This window comes from Opisthocomus hoazin, chromosome 5 (assembly GCF_030867145.1).
Source record: "Opisthocomus hoazin isolate bOpiHoa1 chromosome 5, bOpiHoa1.hap1, whole genome shotgun sequence".
Classification (NCBI taxonomy): Eukaryota; Metazoa; Chordata; class Aves; order Opisthocomiformes; family Opisthocomidae; genus Opisthocomus; species Opisthocomus hoazin.
The window spans coordinates 4,077,475-4,098,025 of record NC_134418.1 but is presented as its reverse complement, the minus strand read 5'-3'; the positions used below and the strand labels follow the sequence as shown (position 1 = coordinate 4,098,025).

Here is a 20,551-nt window from a genome sequence, read left to right as displayed (position 1 = left end):
TACAGTTGAACTTCATGATCTTAAGGGTCTTTTCCAACCTAAATGCTTCTATGATTCTATGATATTCCTCTAAAGAACCATTTCACCAAAATATTCCCATATGCTAGTATTCAGGGTGGGCATGAGTACCAGCCCAGAATTGACAATATTGCTAATGTATGCAGTACTGTGATTGATACTTGGAACCCTGATTTTCAGAAGATATTTTCATGCTTAATGCCCGTGAGTTTAATGAGAGTTCAGTGTGTAGCTGCCTTTAAAATCTATGCCATAACATTTACGTTAGGGTTCACCAGACGTCTTAGCTTCACCCTATATTACCAGATACTTTTCTCCAGGCACAAATAAGTTGATAGTTTTGAAGAAGCATATCACTGGTGTTGTCTGAGACAGATGGTTTCAGCTGCCAGAGAAATTGCTCTTTCAGCAGCTTGAATATCTGGAGGCAATTAGGGGGATCTGCATTTGTAGGGAAGCTGGCTCCTGTCTCACAGCAAATGTAGAGTCTCTTTACCCAGCAACAGATTCATTACACAAGACAAGACTGAACACCTCTGTTTGCAGACCTACTGACCAAGAAATCCTGGGGACCCACTGGGAGACCCCCACTGGACCCCCAGACTCTCCTCCTTTAGATGACACTGTAGGTGGAAGCGCACAAGCAAAGCAAGTTTTACATGGCATGGGGTTTTTGTCCCCTTAATATGAGGACCCATCAAAGTCTCTTAAGAGGGAGCTGGCAAGTCTAAAACTAGTTGGTGATGATGGAAGAAGAGGAGATAATAATTACCTGGGATGACACCAGTCTCGACAGAGGCTGTCCTCAACAGCAGCACTTTCCTAAGGAAGGGTGCAAAGTCCACTTAGGGTCACTTCTCTGGAACAAGAAATGAATATGCAAAATTAGCATATCAAAAAGTTAATTAGGAGTCAAGGCCACATCAAGACCAGAGTACACCCAAGATCCCATGGCTATTACTTCTAAGCAGTGAGTGAAGAGCACAGGAGGCAAAAAGGCTTGTTTATATAACGAAAAGTCGAGAGAGAGGCAGGCAGACATCTCATGGGAAGTACTCAAATTGCCATGAAAATTGAATGCAGATTTCCATCATTTCCATTTAGGATCAGAGATTAAAAAAGAAATAGAGATAGGGCAGAGATGGAGCAGGAAGCATGTCAGTGGAGAATGAGCCTCATCACCATAATGAGGCACTTTGAGAAACTCCTCTCTTCTCAGCAGAGACCCATTGCCCTGTGCAGACATTTAAAGCAGGCAATGCAGCAAGTTTGTTGCATTCACTCTCCTGAAATGTCTCCTCAAAACTCTGTGTGGCTGTAAAGCTTAAACAAAATCACCATAATACGATGGTTGATCTGCTGCTACATTTCTTGGTCCTTCCCAGCATCTCTTCGTGTCTGTCCCAGGCTCGGCTCTGTGGTTAAGACAATTAGGCAGCCAGTTTTTGCTTCTTGTGTCGTTTCAATTTCTTTTCAGCCACGACATCCAGGTGGATTTCTCAGGTAACAAAATATATTGATAGTCTGGGATTTCTGGGCCTGTCATCCTTTCCCACTGACAGGTCCTGACACCGCTGTGCATTGTTACATCTTGCTACCAGCTTTTCTGGAGACTCTGGGCATCACAGGCTCTCTCCTCCCCTGACATGATGCTATCCACACAGTCTCTCCCATCCACGCTGCCAGATGTATTGTCGGATCACAAATCCTTAGGTACAAACCTAGTGAGTGCTCTGGGCATGCAGGAAACCTCTGCTCAGCGTTGGGTAGCAAACACCGCCTTCAGGGACTGGTTTTCCCACGCTCTGTGTTTGTACAGCACCTAGCACAGAGTGTGATCCCCTCTTCACACCAACGCTAGCAATAAAAGGCACCAAGGTCAACTTGTTAGCCACTTGCCTGGCACTGAAACAACTAAACCCTCCCAAACACGGATCAGCACGTGCGTACATCCCTTTGACCATGTCCATGCCAAAGCAATGCCAGGGTCTGTGCTAACAGCCTGGGTGCCCCTATGTCAAAATCTGATCCCTTATCATGTCCCAGTTCACTGTACCCGCAGAGATATGGCTTAAGTGCATCACTGCTGAATAACTAGGTAGAAGATGGATGACACGACCTTCTTCGTGGAGACAGGGGAAAGAACCGAGTAAGAAGGATCCTTTGCAGGCAACCGATGCGGCACTAAATGGGAGACCTTATCTCTTCAAGTTAAGGCCTTCAGGAACTGTTAGGAGTGATGAGGATGTTGTTATCTCACCATTCCTGTTATATTTTTGGAGTCTTGTTACGCTGACCCATTGTTTTCTGAGGGGGGAAACGTCTCTTTTTGAAGTGCAATGTTTTTAGAGCTTGATATCAGCTGAAAACTGGCTTTCAGGGCTGGAGAGAGACAGAGAAACTCTTTGCTGTTTCATCTGAATAAATTCAAGTTGGGGGAGAAGTAGGAAATGTGATTTTTTTTTTTTAAAGTTTTCCTTCTTTTTGCCATAAACCCAGAAAGTAAGAGAAAGTGAGCAATGAGAAATTCTGCAGATTTTTCCATGCAAGCTAAAGCCAGAAAGGCTGTGCCTTGGAGCTGGGTGCGGAAACAGGGCAGGCGTTGGAGGATTTTCCCCTCCAAGCCTGAAAAGAAACAAGCTGGCTGGCTGGTCTTGAATAACCCCTGCTGAGCCTACAAAGCCGGTCCCAATTTTTCATAAGAGCTGAAAATACCAATCTCCCCCATCCTTTCTTCCCCACCCTTTCCTCTGAGACGTCACAGCCCCCGGGCCCGGTGGTGCAGCTCTCTGGAGGACTTTGGTCAGCATCCTTCACAGCCAGTGATGCTGGGAGGGGGGCACAGGCTGCGAGCGCTGCGGTGCCAGGCTCTGTGGCTGGTGACGTGCTGTCTGCCCAGTTCTGATATAAACAGAATGTCCTTGGGATCGGCATGGTGGAAATGCGCTGAGGAAGTTCTCCCACACCTCTCCTTGATAGTGTGTTTTCCAAATGCTGGCGTCCCGCCACTAGCAAGTTCTCCAGACTTAGGGCCACCAGCACTGCCAGCAAACCACTGTAGTGTCCTTCTAGATCAATGGTCTTATCTCTGTTTGGGTCCTGGCAATGCTCACCCACCCAAGATGAGTTCTGCTCACCCTGCGTTATAAATTACCGTCAGGACTCGTGCTTTTTGCTCTCTGGGAGAATTTTTTACTGGGTTGGGCCCAATTGAAAATTGCCTTTTTCCTTTGTGCAGCACAGATCTGGTCTCACTGTACATAAAATGCCATGCGTTCCCAGCAGGATTCAGCCCTTCCAAGGCCTACCTCGCAGCCAAATCTGATCTGCATATTTACGAGCTTGTAAACAGGACGGGGCGGGTGAGTTCACATTCTTAGAAAACTAAGCGCGGAGAAAAGAACTTCTGAGTTGGAAAAACAAAGACTAGTCTTGGGTCCGACCCAGCAAACACAGTGGTTTTTCCAAGACTTGGATGACTTGCTTGAGAATCATTCCCCTCCACTCCTTTTCTACAGGATTTCCCAAGCTTGCTCTTTACTTGGAAAAAATACACGTTCTTGATGTTTCTGATCAGAGTGGAGGAGACAGCTTGATAGAAAGGGACATTTTATCTTGGAGGAGAGTTGAAGCCAGGCTTCTGTTTGCCATAGACACAGAAGAATAGCAGCTACTTGCGACGGGAGGTTCAGAGAAGCTGTTAAAAGGAGTTGCATGGAAGCAGACAGTTGGAGTGCTCACCACAAAGTGCCAATAAGTCAAGAACCAGTAGTCTAGAACAGTGGTTCCTAAACTGTGATCTCCAAATCTTGATGGTCCGTGAAGGCTTGGTAAATAGTTAATGAAAAACCAGAACAGAAGGGAGCTAGCCAGTCTGAAAAAAATTATGAGGGTTAACAGGTTTTGGTTCACAAAAGTTGGAGAACTGTTCGTCTAAAGCCATGTGCTATGTCCGTTCACTATTTACAGATACAGAAGCAGAGAGCTCTTCGCAGCAAGGGCTGAAGAAACATTTTTGCTATCTTCTTGCAAAAAAAGCTTTGATGACATTCCATGAAAGGTATGTGTCAAAGGAGTTATCACAGGGCTAAGTCACAGCAGCACTTCTACTAATGTAAGCATCTTGCTGGGAAGTTTGTCATTGCTTCTCTTGTCATAATACCTAGGGTTTTCTCAGGTAGATTATTGTGGTGAATCTTCAACTGAAACCCCCCCAGAGTCCTTTCTGGCACGTCTTGTCCTTGATTATTGGAGATTATTCTTAGTTCAGTATATATTTCACTAAGTTCTCTGCCCTCTACATACAATACTTTCATCTCTCTAAATAATAATACCTATGATCATTAAGTTCTTGTTGATTTTTTGATGTAGTCCATGAAAGGAGCATTTAACAAATAAGGCAATGCAATATTTCCGAATATTGTTTAGATGTGACATTACTGTGAGGTCTGTCGGGAACCTCTCCCAACATTTGTCCCTTCCACAGTCTGCAACCTCCACCCATCTGAGGGCACCAATTCTTGCCTCTCATCCCAGGCTTTGAAAGCTAAACCCTGCAAGGTTCTCCCAGGGTATTTCAGGATGATGTCTCAGCTGGTTGGTCAGCCATTGAGGTGTCAGGGCAAAAGACTGAAACACAGACCCTCTGGATTGCAATGGAAGCCAGCTGCGACCCCACAGAAGGAGAAAATCCCCCATAACCCACACTTTGGGGGCTTTGAACAGACAGCAATGTGAAGGCGATGTTCCTAACTAACTTTACGTTGATTTTTGCCTCCACTCCCGACAAATCCCACATGATAGTTTACTTTCCCAGCTAATCCTGCAGCCCATCATGAGGGGAACAGAATCACACAGCAGGCACTGATGATAGTGTTGTTCTGTGTTGCTGGGTAGCTTCTACTTGTGGCTCCTAAAAAGAGATCACTTGAGGCAATTCTTCATTGTGGCCCTGACACCAACTTGGCACAGCACAGGTTTGTCTGGGAGATGGTCAAAGCCCAAGATAGTTTGTCAACAGTCGCATGAGATTCATTTTGCTGAGCTGAATTTGTTCTAGATTAAAAGCCAGGCATCCAGGGCTCAATTCAGTAGACTAAACACCAGTCTCTAGTGCCATCTGAACCACCCTCGGGTCTCTAAGGCACATGCACGATCTGGCTGATATGAGACAATTTACAGAAGACCCACACCCTTTTGAAATATTTGCAGTAGACCAAGAGATATTCAAGACCCACCTGGACAAGGTTGTGTGCAGCCTGCTGTAGGCGACCCTGCTTCGGCAGGGGGGTTGGACTAGATGACCCGCAGAGGTCCCTTCCAACACTCAACATTCTGTGATTCTGTGATACACTGGGGTGTCTAAAATGGATCTAGCCTCCTATGTTTAACAAACCAAGTCACATCAGCGAGGCAGCAATGCAAACATCAGGAAGCTGAGGACATAGCCTCCTACTGCAAAGAGTTGCGGTCCACTAGAAGAGAGTATTATGCAAGCCAGCAGTTAAGGACAAAGTTATGCAAGGCCAAGAACTTACATGGATCATCATCATACTGAGTCACTGGTAAGCTTACACAGGACTTGGATAAGCAGTATCTTTGCTTATTATTGTTTTGCAACCTATGCCTACAGTTGGATTTTTGCCCATGACACATTCTACCTATGGCTTACTCCTGTCGCAGATGACATCTGGTCAGCTTGTCCATAAATGCTTCCCTTCACCAAAGGGTGGTCATACTGGCTGCGTTACCCAGAAGAGTGCCCAAGATGCCGTCGTGCAGAGAAGCGACTCCCAGGCTCAGAATCAGCAGGACCTTCACACTCGGGAGGCTCCCGCATTTGCAGAATGGAGAGCCATGGGAGTGCTTCTCTCTGAATGACATGCTGATTTTTGCATTGCCCCCAAGGGAACCTAGCAACGTTGCACGGCCACTGTGTTCATTCAGATCCTGAGCCAGATGGAAATTTTCATTTCAAAGACTGCTCCAAGTGCATTTCCTCTGTTTAACCATCCAGGCAAGAATCTCACTGTGGTCTCTGTCGTGCTCTCTCTAACATCAGCATGCGAATTCTAGTCTTCTTCCTGCTCAGACAGCAAGACAAGAGCTCTCAGTTACACTGACTTCTTCCTTCTCTCAGGAGACATTATTTTTTTCCTTCATTTGCATCTGGCAAATAAGAACCTTCCTGATATCTCCCTTTGGATTTGCCAGATTGGCTAATCTGCCAGAACTTTTTCTTTTCCCCTAATTTTTTTTATGTCCATTTGCTGAGTCTCATGATTTTAAGATTTCTTTTAAAGTCCCCTTTGGGGCTGGAGTCAGGCTATTAGCTGTGAACCGCTAAGGAACAGGCAGTTGGATACACATATGTATTTCCCAAGCACAAGAAACACTGGAAAAATATTACCTTTAAGGGAGTCTGTATTAGAAGCCAGGTGAAAAAATCTTACATTTTTGTCTTCTTTTTAATCTTGTGACTCATTTTCAAAGCCCATCTTCCTACTGACCCTGTGTTCAACATTTTCTGTGGTCCTGAATCTGCTGCCCAGCGCTTCTTCTTGGAGGATGAATCCAGCAGCTATAAAGGCTACTCTTGGGCAGGGCAGTGCTGAGGTGAGTTAGTGGACAGCGTGGTTTGAGGGCATGGAGAGGACAATGTCTAACAGCAAGCTTGGGGCTGCCCTCTGTACAGCCCCCTTACAATGCTGAACCAGCCATGCTCTTAATCACAGAACAAGCAAGGCACTCATGATGATGAGCTTATCAGGTGCCCTGGGATCACTGATCACCAGCAGTCCTCAGAGCCCAGGTCTTTCCTTCAGCACAGGCATGAGAAAGCTGATGGGCCAACATTGCCTTCAACAACGTGCCAAGCAGATATTTGGTCCTGACCTTCACTCCCTCATGACAGCATTGCCTTAACCATTCTAAACACTTTGCTATAGAGTGATCTTGGCTTGCAGTATCCAAGTCCGGGTGTGGTTTCAAAATCTCTCTCCCTTTCCTCTGCCTAGTCCTGCCTGAGTAGCGTCCCCAGAGCTCCTCTTAACATGCAAGCAGCAGGCAAAAACTCTCAGTCCTCATCCTACTGACATATATACTTCAAAAGGATGGTTTTTTCTTCATGCCACAGGGCTACGGAGTTGGAAAACACGGGAATTCCTTCTTGGCCCTTCTACAGACTCAAAGCTCTGTATATCTTAGATCAGCCCCTGTGCAATGGCAGGTCACAATCCCTAGGGATAAATTAACTATTCCTTTATCATCTTGAGCAAGACTTTCTTCTTTCTATATCCCTAACGAAAGACGGAAAGCAGTATATTCAGTTCAGAGCAATGAAGCTTGGTGCATGGTGCTAGCATGGGACATTGGAGTCCTTGGAGGGAGACTGCAATGAATGTAATGACTTTCTGGGGATTTTCTGCTGCTGCTTTCAGCTGTTTATCCCCAGATGAAGGGTCAGTGTCCTCCCAGGAAACTTGGCATGCTGGACCTTCTTTGGGCCCCGTCGCCTGCCTACCGTATTACATAAGCACATTCCCAATAGTATCCAGCAAATCACAAGTTTAGCTACAACTTGCTCAGGAACCAGGCTAACTACTAGGGGCCAGCTATACTGCTAGAGGGGAAAAAAGAAAGAGAATAGAAATAAAAAACCAACAGATTGTGATCACAAGCGCCCAGAGCAAGGGCTGTAGAGCAGACTAGAACAGACTAAGTACTTTATAGCACCTGGCCCAAGGCCTTTCTCAGGCTCCATGCAGTGCCCAAGTGGTCCTACAACATAATTACTCTCTTGTGGGAGTCGTGAATCTCTGGCAGGGCAGAGGTTGTTTTGTGGCAGCCCACTAGAGTGGATCTTCAGTCTGAAACAGATGCTTTGCATCACATGTCCTGTGATGTGGCATGAGAGCATATGGAGTTAATTAAGGGTGCAGAGCCTGCCAGAACAATATTAGAGGACTGCATAGTCAAGTTGTTATGGCCTTTTGGGAACGGTCTCTGGAGTGAACTGTTCCCTGGACCAAATTTATCTGGAGAGGTCTAGCTGGACCATACTAAGCAAATTAGCACTGTGCACTATCCAAGACCTGAAATTACTCATTAGCTTTCTGTTAGGTAATAGTGTAGAGATACCTGTGTGGCTCTTCACTATGGAAGGCTCACTGGTGAAATTCGTCCAGTGATGAAAGTCCTATCCTGCACAGAAGAGCAACTGATGCATGGGAAGTTTTGGCAACTCCTCCTGAAAGGAGGAGACCACCAGATACCAAAGACTTTAAGGGTGAAATCCATCAGAAATAACTTTGGATGCCCACAGTGTAGTTACCAATGAGCCAGGAGTCTGGGTCTAATCATCTGAGAAGTAGTGTGATCCACCTGCCCAGTACAGGCTTACACTTAGGATGAGATGGATGGCTCCATTGTCACCACAGAGTCTACCAACTAAACCATAGATCGTAAGAGGAGCCCAGGGACCTACTCAGATACCTAAATTCAGTTAGGTCATTCACAAAAGAGACCCACAATTTTCAGGAAGTTTGATGTCTCGAAAACATCCTCATGGCAACGAATCCCATCAATGGTCCAGATTCATGAGATAGCTTTGAGAAAAGCTCCAATGCGAGCATTAAGGTGAATGAAGGGCAATTTCAGTCACAGTCCTATGATGTGCTTGCAACTTAAAGGACAGCTTTGGAGACATCACTAGGACCATACTGCCTAGAGATTTGGGGACACGTTTGGGGACCAAGAGTTAGACCAGTAAGTTATCAGAACAAGGCTCTGCTGCACTGTTCTTCTCTTGCTGACAGGCAAACCACACTCAGTTCTCAGATTTGAGATCCTGCTTGACAGCTTTTGTGTTTTTCAAGAGCCCTTGACCCCCCCCAGGCTGGTCTCATCTGTCTTTGCAACCTCCCCACCACCCTCAGCCTAAACCATGCTTCCCTTTGCCCCATGACACTACAGGCTGCCCTCCCACCCCATGGGGACCCTGCACACCAAATGCGCACACCCCACTATGGGCTTCGGCATTGCCAGGGGCTCTCCAGGAGCACCACTTCAGCCAGCAACTTGGGACAACACAACATAGCCAAGAAGGTCAGCAATGGGCAGAGGAGGGGTGGCTTCTCCATGCTTTTCTTCTTAGCTGGATCTGGCTGCAGAAGCTGGAGCAAGCAGGCATTCCTATGCGCAGAGAGGCACGCAGGCAGCTCGTCGGGGCTTTCACTGGCGTGACGGAAGCTGTCACTTATCTGTGACATTGTTTATGGGGTCGTCTGGAAGGCTCACAGGCCAGAGGAATTCCACTCGATATCCCAATGCCATCGTCCTCCAGGGAAAACACCAGAGTCACAGTGAACATGCTGTCCTCCTCCCCACGCCAAGCAACTCTTGGATCCATCCAAGGAGGGCAGTGAACTCACTCATCACTCAAAGACACACCACCAGCTGCAAGGAGGTGTTAACCCTCTAGGGACCCTGATACGCCTACAGATGCTCAGTGGAAGTGGTCAACAGCAGAGGGAGGAGAAGGTTGGGAAAGACTGGTCAGAAGCTGAGACTCCCAGTCCCACACACAGACAGAAATCCTTGCTGATATCCAGCCTGTTCTCCTATAGCTTGGCAGCTGCACAGGGAGATTGCCCATTATGGGGGCTCAGGAAGGAGATGGCAAGGAGGGATGCAAGCTGGGTAATGACCAGTAAGTGTCAGCTCATAATTGCTTTGGACCAGATTTAATTAATCAAGTTTGTGAGAGCCAGAAAGAAAAGAAGGAAGAGACTGACTCCTCCTTTGGCCAGGAGAGCCCACAGTGAGCTTCAGCAGCTACGGTACCTCCTACATCAAGGTTTTTTGTATATCAGCTGCAACTGTCTTGACCTGCTGCTCTGATGCATCCTGAGGGAGCCCTCATATCCCTCCTGGCCTTTGAGGCCACATTCAGGAGAAGCTTGGGTGATGGGACACCTGTCCCCACCACAGGCCTAATTCTATATATGGATTTCTGGAGCTTCCTAACCTGGAAACAGAGTAGTTTAAAACTTGGTTGGTTTTTTTTTCTTCTCCATGAGCCTGGCCAATCATTTATTAACATCCACAGTGTCCTGCTGCAGGGACAGCCACAGCTGAGCAACATGCTGTGAGATGAACCATCTCCTCTTCTTTGTGTTTAACCTACCACCTGCTAGTCTCCATCTCCTGTGATGCTGCTTGTAGTGGAAAAGGCAGTGAATAATAGCTCCCTATTTACCTTCTCCATGGCATTCCACCAACACCTGAAAGGTCACGCTCTCCATAAGCTCTTTTTGTCCAGGGCCATTCCCTATACAAAGCCCACACCAAGCAACTGTGAGGCCCATTGTCAGTGTGAACAATCCTGCTGGTCCTCTCATTTCCATTTCATGGTGGGAGAGCGTTGGGACATGACTTTGGCACTTTGTTTTACCCACCTGCTATCACATCTGCAGCACTTTTGTGCCATGGACTACTCAGGACAAGCTATAAAGCAGGGACCTTTAAAAACAAAGATCCCTCTGCCAACTGCGGCAGAAAGAAAGCCTGCTCAAAGATTCTAACTGTGTACTGGGAGCCGGGGCCAGAATTTAGATTGGACTGGGTCCATTTTCATTTGTGCATTTGTCTTTTTTCTTGTTTTGCTTTATTTTTTTGAGCACTGAACACCGGGACCAGCAACTCCTCAAACAACCCAGTGATATCACCTTGGAGTGAGTCATAGGGGTGCAGGGTGGAGAAGTGCAGACAAGGAAAGATCATGAGATTGTGCTTGCTCAAACACCCTAAAAAAATGGGTGTGTGTTTGGATACAGAGATGGGAGTTTACATCCACTAACCACCCAATGCAGGGTGTCACAGCTTCAGGGAGCATGCCCATGGCTTCAGAGATTTGTAGCTGGCTGGGTTTTTTCCTGGATATGAGCGGGGTGGCTTTACCTATGGGAAAAAAAATGTGTAGGTGCACACACAGCATACAAACATGTGCACACACACACATACACGCACACTGTAAGAACACCAAATCAATTACTTGTTTGCTTTCACTTCAGAGCACACACTTTATAGGCTCAACTTTTGCACCGCCAAAAAAATGAAATTTCCATCTTCGTTTCATGTTTAGACTGAGTCCAGTCACTTTGCACAATGGGGGCAGGCTTTCCCTGAGCTCACCTGCAGCTTTTTTAATTTCTTCATGATCTTGAAGATAATTGTCTAGAGTTACAACAGGACTTGTGGTATTTGCTCAGACCCAGCTCTATCGCTATGATTCAGATTCTGCAAGATGTGGAATGACCTTTTATAAAATGCTGAAAAGAATAAAGACCCAGAAGGATTTTCAAGCCCCCTAGCTGTATTATTACAAAATTTGTATTTATTAGGAGAAAACAAAGTCCTCAGCGTGATCTCCGTAAGCCAACATGGAGTCTTCCCAACAAGGCAGTGGGAAATATGAAGGAGGAAGGTCTGCATCCCACCCTACCTGGGATCATCCTACTCCAAGACAAAACAAGGATCCTCCATCCACCAAGAGAGCGAGCATCACTGGGTAGACAGTCAGGGTGGAGAAGGAACACCTCAGAGGTCTGTCCCTACTCCCCAGGCTGTCTCTGCATTTCACATGTGGATGTGGTTAGGTTGGACAGAGACTGCCCTGCTGAGAGCACTACCTCCAAAAGCAGCAGTCCCATTCAAGCAGAGCAAGGGCAAGCTGAGTCTCCATTGTCCTCTCCCTGTGAGGTCTCTGGGGTCCCAGATGCTCCAGCACTACAGGGGCTTGCTGGATCCCAGCACATATGCTGCACTCAGTGTCACTGCTCACCACACCAAGACCACTCCATGGGTATATGGCCCCAAGGTGGGTGTCAGCAGCTCCTCCTTTGGAAAGCACATGAAGCTTTGCCTTGAAGTGTTGAGTTGGGTGTCCAGAGGGCTGAATTTGAGTGAGCAGCAAAATCTCCCCTTTGAAACAAGACCAGGTTTCACTAACTTGTACTGTGACACAGGGCCTACAGCATTTGGGCTTCCTGTTCTTTGATATTGCCCTGTTCTGCCTTTGATGCTTCTAGGGACAGATCATCAAAAAGTGCTCTTACACTTCGACATCAGGCTAAAGTGCTGGTGCGTCACTCTGAGTTCCTGTGCCTGATGTTTTACTCCCATTTTCTATTTCTGGACCTTGGAAGCATCCAACTGTGTTTCCTGAGCTCTTCAAGTGTCCATTACTCAGCACTGTGTTCCACGCATCCAAACATCCATGCTTCTATGTAGTAACTGCTACAAAGCTCATTTCAAAACCCCTCCCTGTCTCAAAATGTTGTTGATATTTTTGTGCATGAAAGCAAGAGCTGCTTTCTTCCATACTTTACTCATTCCCTAAATAAAACCCCACCACTCTTCCTCACGTGCAGCTTTCCAGTGCTTATCAAGAGAGTCTGATGCTCCAGCATGTTCAAAGTGACCAGCCAAGAACCTGTTCTGGTCACTCCCTGCCTAGTTCTGTTCATCCCAGCGTGATCAAATGAGGAAGCTGTGGATGCACTCAGTACACGTCTCTTCCAAGGGGCATGCTTATTTGCATGGTAATGAGCATGATAATGAGACCCTTGTCTTCAGATGTACTCCAGGTTCTAGTGGGTGAAACCCAGCCAAAGTTGAAATTCAGGGAATTCACAGCTTTTTTTTTCTTTTCATTTTATGGTTTTATCTGGATGCAAAGGACAAAGCGTGTAGTACAGAAACTGCATTGTGCAATGAACTGCTAAACACTAGATAGAAATTATTATTTTAACAACCGTCAGGCTGTTTAAGCAAGCACCAATCTCTTAAGTAGCCTGGCTCAAGCAGTAATTACTAGCCTCATTTCTAAAGAGACCCTTCTTTTGTTTGCTTTGTTACCATAGCTTTTTGTTTTCTTTTCCTCTCCTCTCTCTTAAAGTTAAAAAATGCTACATACAGCTGCAGCTCCTCTGAGAACCCAGCACGCACTGCAAACAGGGTTCACAAAAACACCACGAAGGAGACTCTGGTAATTAGTCCCATTCTCCAGTGGGCAAACTGGGGCATGGAACCCCTCCCCAACAAGGGTGTGAGCAGAATGACATGCTTAGTGTACCTGTATTAGACCCAAATGCTCACACTGAGCTGTGGCAGGGTCAAGCTTGGACCACGCAGCATCACAGGGCTGAGAGCCAGGGATCTCCTTGCAGAGAGCACAGGGCTCTGGGTAGAGGCTGGTCCCCAGGCAGGATGGAGAGGAGGGAAATCTGGACAGGAAGATGAACCCATCCAACATTGCCAAACTTGAGACTGAGGAGAGGGATTGATGTTGAGTCTGGAAACCCACAGCTGGTGCGCATTCCCCAAAGCATCAGATGGTGCCTGTAGGTCCAGGGTGGTGGGCTGGGGCCAGCACAAGAAAGGGGGGAGGCTGAATTCTGTGGTCAGCTGGAGGACAGAGGAGATGCTACATGCAGTGCAAAATGGGACTGTCCTCAGCACCTATGAGGTGTTTAAAAGCTCCTGGCTAAACACACAGTGGTGGTGTTTCTGCTGTGGTTAGAATTGGGTATGGTGATTCAAGCAGCCTAGTGCCAACCTATGAAGCTCTCCACTGTCCCAGAAGAAATAAACCCCTTTAATCAAAAACAACCAAGGTGCGGTCATTACCTCAGCACTGACCCTGGTGCCCATGGTTCAAAGCCACGGGCTACAACACCAGTGGCTGCTCACTAAACTGCAAATGCCATTAACTCCACGAAAGACTCAGATCTTTCCAGCACAGAGATGTCAGTCCTTGCTTACTGTCCTTGTTCAACGCCTCCTTCAGCACATACTGACAGCCAGCGTGTACTCCAGCCCTATGACCTGGGTTGGCCTTCGGCAGATATTTAAGCTGCATGGCTGCATCTGTGCTTTCCCTGCTTAACCATCAGAAATATGCTGAGATCTATCTTTATTATACCATGACTCCGTGATGGAGTAGCCCACGTACCTAATGCTGAGTCTGGCTGTAATTTCTGCACTTTTTAGAGATGGGTGCAAGAAAGTCTTGCTGAAACAAGTGCTCTGGGTTTCCTGGATGATGTTTTTTCTCCAGAAAACAGCTTGGGGTGCTTTTATGTAGTGTCAGTCCCAAATTTTTGGCTTCTGGCACCTGTTTTACTGTTTTGACACCAGGCTTTTAAGCACAGAGAAAATAATAATGATATCCAGAGCTAATGTTATTTACTCAAATACAAATTAACTCTCAGTCACATGGCAGCATGATTTGTCATCCAGAGCTAAAATTAAAAGAAATTAAGGCTGAGTCAGAAAGTTATTTCAGATCTGAGTGGGGAATGCTAAGTGATGTGGCCATGTGGGAGCAACACTGACATCTTCTGGCTGCAGGAAAAGTCTCCCACTCTTTCACCAAGAAAACCACCGGGTACCTCCAGCACAAAAGTATAAATAGGAGTTGGGGAGGACAAAAGCGCTTTCAGGTAGCAGATACAAGTTTGGACCAATGGATATTATGCGAGCGCACCTTAGCATCACTGCAAAATTTGAACAGAGGATGTGTGATGCTGATGACCCAAAATGCATGAGCGTAGAAGGTGAAGGGGTGTTGCTGTACCATCAGGGCAGGTGACAGGGCTGTATCCACCCTTTTAATTTGCAGTGATGAACTGTGCGGTGAAATACATAGGAAGAGGCAGGCACCAAGAACTAATCCCCGCAAACCAGTTGAGCAACAATTTTCTCTCTGTGATCTAGAATGGGACAGGTCTCAGCTGCCTTCTGCTGATAAACCAGGAAGGCATAGGGTCCTCTGAACCTGTTCCCCAAAATTATACCCTCAGCCTCTGCTGCAGGGTCTCAGAAAGCAGCCCGGCCCCCCACATATGAAAGATACCTCTTGGGTGCAAGTCTCCTGCATCAGTTCAGAGCAGGATGGCTGAACCCACAGTGAGGGAAACAGATTTGGGCATGGGGCTGTTGGGTCCTGCATCAGGACTTTCTTCTTTGGACTGGACCCCCTTAAAAACACAGTGCATGCTGGATGCAGTGGGGTTAGCTGGATGGTTTTCCAGAAAGAGGTGTGAGAAAAATACTCCACCCTCACCATCCCTCATACTTGTGTAGCTCCTGTAACAATTAACAGCCTCCCTCAAGTTGTATGGCCTTCCCATGATGGCTCGCAGCTGCATTGGAGGGTGCTGGGTTCCATTGCTAAGAAATCTTTTGCAGTGAGGGCTTGGAGGCTTCTGCCAAAGACATAGTACTATCCATCATTATCACTTTAGGGTCAATGTCTTGCTTTCCTGCAGTGCCCAGATCCTTGCTCTGGTGGCAACGGCATTGCTAGCCAAGAATGTAATAGCAGAATCACATCTTCATCCTTTTCTGCAGGTCTCGCCTCTTCCAGACTGGGCTGACCGCAACCCTTGCTACCCTGCACTGCCATAGCCTTCCCCTTCCTCTAACGATATTTCTTTTAATCTCTCCAAGGTTCTTTCTTCCCTTCTCTGAAGCCCTCCGAAATGGTCTTCAAGGTCATCTTCTGGCTGGGATATTTCAACAGCTGTGTGAACCCCATCATCTACCCTTGCTCGAGCAAAGAATTCAAGCGAGCTTTCATTAGGCTGCTCAAGTGCCAGTGCCACCGGAGAAGACGGCCCATCTGGCGCGTCTATGACCACCACTGGCGAGGGGCCTCCGTAAACAGCTCGGTGCAAGACTCTGAGACGGACGTGAGGCCCAGGATTAACACCCTGAACAGCTCGTTCATATTTAACTCCTCCTTGCAGGAGAGAGCCAGTAAGAGGCGAACACTCAGCTTCAAGGGCTGGAAAATGCTCACTCCTTTCCAGAAACCAGCATCCACCCAGCTGAAGGAGAAGATGAACAGCCTTTCCAACAAAATCCGGGGTGGCTCCAGCAAAGGGGGGGTGACAGCCACCTACAAAACAGAGGTGGAGTCTGTCTCTATCGGGATCCCTCACGACTTCATGGAAACCATTGACTATCAAACCTATGACTTAACAGACTGCTGCGGGCTGCGAGAAACAGATATTTGAACACTGGAACAGCTGTCAATGGTTTCTTTAGATGTATCTAGCAGGAACATGAAGGGATACCATCTGTGGGTCTGTCAGGCAGACTGGAAGCAGCAATCAGGTATAAAATGCAGTTGCCCAAAGGTTACACAAGCATCCCCCACGTGGAGGCCCACCCCTTTTCTGGTATTATGTGTTCCTCAAACAAGAGCAAATGGCATATCCTATTTTAACGAGCCTTGGCAGGAAGTGAAGATGGGGGGGTGCATATGGCCTTAGGACAATAGATATTTCCTCCAGTGGATGGGTATCTTCAAATTTGGAAGAAGATGTGCAATTAAGGGAAACCAGGATGTCTCCTTTGCCTTAAAAACACCACCCCAAAATCTAATGGAAAGATCAATCCCCAAAAGATACCAACCCTGCCTTAGTACACATGATGATGTTTCCATCCAGAGGCAGCACCCAGAAAGGACACTGCCGAGCAGTAGTTGGTAGCTGATCCATTAGATAATGGGTTGGAAACTTGTAGGTCTACAGGGCTGGACAGGACCTCCAGCTGAGACCTTTGCTTTGGAAAGCGAGCAGACTGTGGTATTCCCAAGCAGGGTGGGGGGATCCTAGCTCTCAGCCATCATACCTGGAGCTACCACAGCTTTTCCCCTTCCACCTAACCTGGTTTTAGACCAGAGGAGCAGTCCAGACTTGTACACTGATGCCAGTGGATGTGTGGTCTCTCTGCTCTAAGTCCAACCTGTGATGCATTCCTCATTTCACTTTGCAGTGAAACACTTGCAACCCACCCTGCTCTAGTGCTTATCCCTCCGTGATACAGAGAGAGAGAGACTCCTTTTGGTGTTGGCCATCCTCAACCTTTATCTCTCCCTTTCTTGCTCTTGTTGTTGTCTCCCTCAAACAACATGGAATAAAGGTGCGTCCTAGGGGCTTTGCTCAGGTCCATACTCAACGTGTGCTGTCACTCAGGATAGGTGGGATGGCTGAGTTTGGGGCCTGTTTCTGCTACCCATAGGGTCAAAGCTAAAATGGAGCTGATGTGCAGTTGGAGCTCCCTCATGTAGATGCATCTCCTCCCCAGTCAGGGTCATGATCATGCCCCTTCTCTCAAGAGGCTTCCCACATGCCTGATACATCAAAGCCTTTGGCGGCTTTGACCAGTTTTAACCAGCTGCCCTTGGTTATGTCCACTAGCATGGTAAGGCAATGTCAACAAGGGTGTTACTTGCTTTTCTCACAGCCCCAGAGTGTGAGCTCACCTCAGAAGGGTGACATGGCCTTCTCTGGGGACTGCAGGGAGACTGGAGCCATGACAGGCCCACCTCAGCCAGGCTCACACAAACTGTGTTTTGCAACTCAGAAAAAATGGTCACCCAAACTCTGCTTGTCCATGTATTTCAAGCAATGGTTTTATCTAACTTCAGATAGGCAATGAGTCACGAAGAGACATCATCAGATTAAGCTGTGGGCAGAGGCAGGAGACATGTAGGCGATGGAAGCATATTCTGGATCTGAGGTGCAGTGTCTCCAGCCAGGTGAGTAAAGAACAGAACATGAAGTCGAGGGGTGGAGACATGACACTGAACGTGTCCTGGATGGAAACTCATCCACATCAGCACTGTCCCCCAAATCCATTAGGAGTCTTTCATGAATGTGCCTACGGCGCATCTAGCTAATCCTTTCAAGGATGGCTGTGAAAGGAGATGAAAGGCTCCTTGGCGTAGCAAAGAGGATGTTTCCTTTCTTTCTGCTGTTTATTTGCTTTAAGGGAAACTGAAACAAAGGAAAAGTTGGACTTCTTTTGTTTGTTACTTTTTTGTACATGATACAAAGAAGATTGAGATAAAACATTGATACAAAAAAAATCTGAGACATGATATCTGGAGTCGGCCCTGTCTCAACACTGTTAACACCCTTCTGCCCTTTACTCAACGTAGGACTCAGAACTAGATGAATTACTGCACAAAAACCCGTAGATATTGTCCAAATATTTCCCTCGCAGCAGCGAAGCCTGCCAAGGCACATGGGCAGCAGGAACCCAGACTCCTTACTGCCTGTATTTTTGCAGGTGAAAAGCATCTGCAAAATCAGTTGTCAGAGGTTGCCAGCGTGAGAGGTTCAACCCTACCAAAGCAAGGGCCCACTACCCTATGGGAACCTCTGTGGGGAAAGGCATGGGTTTTTTCCCCATTTCTTTGGCCTTCAAGGGAAGTTCGACCCTACGGTGGTGACAGGGTGACACAGAAAGTTGTTTTGCAGTGTGAGGACTGCAGCTGCCACTGTTTTCCCACATGGTTTTGGGATCCTGACGGGAGCACACGCTGCTGGCCCTGGGGATGTAGCAGACAAGGCATCAGGGAGAGGGCAGTCACTGAAGAGCAGAGATGCCTGCAAGGTCAGGGTGAAAGCACTAATCCTCCCTCCTTCTGCCCATCTCCAGGGACGCACATGCACACATGCCACTCTCGGAGGGACTAAATGCACCCAGCTCTGCATTTTTGTCCCCTGCTCTAGCTTTACAGGTGTAACATATGCAAGTACGTCATGTAAGCAATCTGGGGGCACAGTGCAGGACGAGCTGATACAGACATTATCAGAAGTGAAAGTCTAGTCAAGGGGGAAGATGGACATTTGCCAATAAATGCTCTGTGGTGCTCAGGAGCAGATTTTTCTGGTGTCTCTCCAAAGCCAGACACGCATAGTGGCACGTGCATCCATGACCATACAGATACACACACGTACTTTACTACCTTTATATACGTAAATGTCATCTTCAAAATGGCAAGGCAGACATTGTCCTATAAATAGAGACTTTGCAGGGCTTTTACAATTGCTGGCAATAGTTCACTCCCAAGAATGAGTTGAAATTATTACTTACCCTTCTCCCTGATCTTTTAAACATACTTACTTTTTTTTTTTTCCCAATTTTGAAATACTTACATTTACATCCTCCAGCCCCTTGAATGCATCCAGAAGGGAAAGAAAGTTTAATCTGGGGGTTTACACCCTCTCCATCCCAATGGTTTACAGGAAAGAAAATGAGGTTAAAGTCTGTTTAAGCACACATATGCATGCACACACATAAAAATGTCTCATTTACTTTCCTCCTTTGCAGCTGTGACTGCATTTGATCAGTCCCTGAGAGACACCCTAGAAGGTGCTGTAGGAAAGTCTTGAGCTCTGCTGTGCTGCATTCGAGCAAAATAGTTGTTTCTCACCGAAGCCAGGGCCCCGCTTTCATTCAGCATCTTGCATCAGAAGGGGCAATGCCAGGACTGGACTCTGATGCTGTTCTTGTAGAGCTTCATTTAGAGAGGACAGGGCAGCCTTTGCTGGCAGGGGAGGAAGGGCAATGTTGTATGAAATATGACCTGAATATCTAAAATTGTGCATTTCCCTCCGATTCCCTTAATCTCCAAGCTCTCCCAAGTTTGGAAAAACAGGCTCAGACCCTCATGTGGTAAATTTGATGTGATCCTGCTGACTCCTCTGGACGCACAAGGGTGTGACCAGCCGAGGGTATGGCCCCGTTTCTCCAAAATTGCCAAGCAGACCATTTCCCAAAGCACTCAATACCTTGGTTATCCAGCAGCTCTCACCTCATCGCGCTGGCTTTGTGTCACTATTGCATCATCAGACCTCGCTGCTTCGACAAACCAAGTGTGTAGGATGGCGAACAGCTTTCACGTCAGCAGACTCTCAAGACTCCTACTTTAGGGGAAAGGAAGGTCTCTGTCAGCCTGAGCTGGACTGCAGTTGGGTTGCATTACTATTGTTTACAGTGTGTATATAAGTGTACATTTTCTTTAGCAGACATTGGAATTTTTTATGTATAGATTTTTATTTTTCATCTCCAGATGTATTTATTAGCCAGAGTATATCTGTTTTGTGATTCAGGTTCTGTCAGATTGATGTAAGCTCTGTGAAACAGAATGCACATATTTTTGTTTGTTTGTACCAAATACATGCACAAATCTGTCTAAAACGTTGCTGTGAGTTGTTGCTGTGTCAGATTTTTAAAATAGGAGTTGTAGGGGAGGAGGGAGGGAGGAAAAAAAATACCTGCAAATTGTCTGCCTTTGTTACTTTCTTGAAGGCTTTTTTGTAATTTCACAATTATAATTGCTCCCACATGCAAGAATTTATGATAAAAACAAGTCAGAGGAGGACACTCTCAGCTTTGTGCCACGCAGGGACAAAAGAGTTGCACCAGCCATGTCTTCTCTCAGATGCTCCCTGGAGCAGGAGGAACCTACATGCAACCGTGACCCATGGGCACGAAGGAAGACAGGAGGAGGGAAGGCTGTTGCATAGTTGATAGTCAAGAACAAGCTCTGGTGAAAGAATTTCCATCACAGTGGGGTATTTTAAAGAAAACTGAGATCTCAGGTCATTTCTGTGGAAAATTTTTATTTTTCTTCTAAAGTTCCAGCATCACTCACAAAACCACTACCCGT

General features: G+C 46.8%; 1 protein-coding gene across 1 annotated transcript in view; it reads left to right on the top strand.

Annotated features, from left to right (window-relative positions):
• The window catches only part of ADRA1D (adrenoceptor alpha 1D), a 50,489-nt gene extending 30,462 nt beyond the window's left edge, over positions 1 to 20,027 (top strand). Inside the window, exon 2 of the mRNA XM_009934734.2 lies at positions 15,532 to 20,027. Coding sequence (XP_009933036.2) covers positions 15,532 to 16,100 — 569 coding nt within the window. The 3' untranslated portion in view covers positions 16,101 to 20,027. The remainder of the gene's footprint in view (positions 1 to 15,531) is intronic.
• The last annotated feature ends 524 nt before the right edge of the window (positions 20,028 to 20,551 follow it).